The sequence below is a fragment of the Halichoerus grypus genome, chromosome X, assembly GCF_964656455.1.
Source record: "Halichoerus grypus chromosome X, mHalGry1.hap1.1, whole genome shotgun sequence".
Lineage (NCBI taxonomy): Eukaryota > Metazoa > Chordata > Mammalia > Carnivora > Phocidae > Halichoerus > Halichoerus grypus.
In genome coordinates this window covers 45325051-45327891 of record NC_135727.1, presented here as the reverse complement: position 1 = coordinate 45327891, position 2841 = coordinate 45325051, and the positions used below count along the sequence as shown (strand labels likewise).

General features: G+C 52.9%; 1 protein-coding gene across 2 annotated transcripts; it reads left to right on the top strand.

The window, feature by feature from the left end:
- The first annotated feature begins 364 nt into the window (after window positions 1–364).
- On the top strand, window positions 365–1869 carry BEX3 (brain expressed X-linked 3). Of its 2 annotated transcripts, none has more exons than XM_036075842.2 (3): window positions 365–421; window positions 818–902; window positions 1303–1869. In XM_036075842.2, the coding sequence occupies exon 3, from the start codon at window positions 1315–1317 to the stop codon at window positions 1621–1623; it is 309 nt and encodes a 102-aa protein (XP_035931735.1). In that variant the 5' UTR covers window positions 365–421; window positions 818–902; window positions 1303–1314; the 3' UTR covers window positions 1624–1869. The 2 variants fall into 2 exon arrangements, with proteins under 2 accessions (XP_035931735.1, XP_035931734.1); XM_036075841.2 differs by having other exon boundaries at window positions 366–421; window positions 1258–1869.
- The last annotated feature ends 972 nt before the right edge of the window (window positions 1870–2841 follow it).

Here is a 2841-nt window from a genome sequence, read left to right as displayed (position 1 = left end):
GGGGTGCGGCCAGCGAGAAGGGGAGAGAAAGCAGAACAGGACAAACTCAAGGCCCGGGGCGGGAGTGGGAGGGGTGGAGGGTGTTGCAGACCTTCCCGTGTAACCGGAGAAGGGTAAACTCCAGCCGCAGGGAGGAGAGGACCAAGCTGAGTGACAGGGCGGTGCGCGCTGGGGTTCAGCGCAGAAACAGGCGGAGGGGGTTGCCTGCGCTTGTGCTTGAGGCGAGGGGTGGAGGCGGGCACTCCCGCCGCACAAACCGCTGGAGTTGGGGGGCGAGCGCGTTGGTGACGCGGGGCCCTCACGTGACCTGGAGCTGCAGAGCGACGCAGCCTTCGGTGCAGTCGTCACTCCCGTCTGGGTACCGGCTCCCCGCGGTCCTGCGCCTGGCGGGCTGGCATCGGGCCCGAGGAAAGCGGAGCAGGTAAGGGCTCCGGGGCCGCGCGCCGAGGCCAGGTAGGCAGCTGTCGGCCTACCCCGGAGGCCGGCGCAGGGGGTCGGCGCAGCGGGTCCCGGCCAGCTTTCTCCACACCCAGCACTCTTGGGCACATCAGTAGTGGCCCCCTGGGGTGGGGGTGCTGGGGCGGCCGTTGGGGGGGGCAGCAGAGCAACTGAGAGCGACTGGAAATCACCGCCAAGTTCCTACAGGAAAATGGTGAACCTCCGGGGCAGGATGGGGGGGGGGGGGCTAGGGGTGAGGGCGGGAATGCAGATGGGGGGCGGCCGGGGGGGCCCGGGACCCGGAAAGGACCAGGTGGTGGCCGGTCGGCGCCAAGCGCTTCGCAACAGTCTCCGCTCCCTCCACGCTGGCCCTCTGCAGGTCTGCGGGTGTAGGTGTCAAGTGTCGTGGCGGCGCACTCACGGCGAGAATCGGGAGAAGGAGGAGACAGCAAGGATAGGCCCAGGTCGGTGCGGGGGACAGTGGGGGGGGGCGGGTGCAGAGCCCAGTTTGAGACCCCCCCCTCCCATCTACCTCATCCACCCCATTCCCCTGCCCCCCAGTCCTCCATTTTGGTGCCTGCGGAGCTCGGGGAAAGAATCCTGGGAAAGGAAAAATGGTGGGCTTCGGGGGAGGGAGGGAAAAAGAGAGAGCTGGAGGGAGGGGCTCGATTCGGAGGCCCCCTAGAGGACGCCTGAAGCTCCTAAGGTGGGAAAAAAATAAAATTTACAAAACCTTAGATATCAGAGCTCTGAATCCTGCTGGTCAGTGCACCAAGCATTCAGTCTCTCTCCTTGCCTTTGTCTTACTTGTGTTCAAAGAAAAACAACCAGGAAAAAAAAAATCTCATGGCAAATATCCACCAGGAAAACGAAGAAATGGAGCAGCCCATGCAGAATGGAGAGGAAGACCGCCCTTTGGGAGGGGGAGAAGGCCACCAACCTGCAGGAAATAATAGACGGGGACAGGCTCGCCGACTTGCTCCAAATTTCCGATGGGCCATACCCAATAGGCAGGTCAATGATGGGATGGGTGGAGATGGAGATGATATGGAAATGTTCATGGAGGAGATGAGAGAAATCAGGAGAAAACTTAGGGAGCTGCAGTTGAGGAATTGTCTGCGTATCCTGATGGGGGAGCTCTCTAATCACCATGACCATCATGATGAATTTTGCCTTATGCCTTGACTCCTGCCATTTTCCATGAGATTAATACTGTGATTCAACACTGTTTTCTTTTTCCTTGCATTTTCCTGATATACCTTTACTGATTCGTTTGCTGTGAACCTTATGTAATTTCCATGTGTCAGGTGGGTTCTGTGTTACCAGATTCCAATTGAAGATTGCCTTGGCACCCAGTCTAAGTTTCTGTCAACAGTAGAGTCACCCAGTTGCATGAAAAAGTGTAAAGTTAATAAAGCAATTAAAAAGCAACCTATACATTTATTATTGTCTCATTTAAAAGCATATGTATATATTATATGACCCCCCCCAATCAGAAATAAGATGTCTCAGGGTGTTAATTGGGTACCATTTCTCTGTAGTTGGATAATATGTGACTTTTTTCTTCTTCTTATCTGGAGTTTTAGAAGCAAAAACAATTTTTCAAGGAGTCCGAATATAGTACAGGTATATAATACTGGTTCAACAAACTTTAAGAGTGAACTTTAAGAATTTTCCAGTTTTAAGTGGAAGAATAAACCCTCCCTTTATTACAGATACATTCCTTTTATTTATTTTTATTTTGTTTTTTAAAGATTTTATTTATTTTTACAGAGAGAGAGAACAAGCAGGGGGAGCAGCAGAGAGAGAGGGAGAAGCAGGCTCCCTGCCGAGCAGGGAACCCAATGCTGGACTCCATCTCAGAAACCTGGGATCATGACCTGAGTCAAAGGCAGACGCTTAACCGACTAAGCCACCCAGGTGCCCCGAGATACATACCTTTCAAAAGTCAATTTTCTTGGGGCGCCTGGGTGGCTCAGTTGTTAAGCGTCTGCCTTCGGTTCAGGTCCATCCCAGGGTCCTGGGATCGAGTGCCGTATCGGGCTCCCTGCTCAGGGGGAAGCCTGCTTCTCCCTCTCCCACTCCCCCTGCTTGTGTTCTCTCTCTTGCTGTGTCTCTCTCTGTCAAATAAATAAATTAAAAAATCTTTTAAAAAAAGTCAGTTTTCTTTTCTGTGAAATGGGGAATAATGCTTACCTTACAGGGCAGCTGAGTGGAATAGATGAGGTGTGGAACTGTGTTGGGCTGCCTACTATGCAACTCCATCAGGTACTTGGGAAGGACTAAAGGGAGTTTTCACCTATGCTCACATTTTGTCCAAAGGGCAAAAATAGTTGGCTTCCACCTTGTCATTTCTCTGATATTTGCAGTACTTCTCCCCTGATCTAGTACCATGTCAGCTAG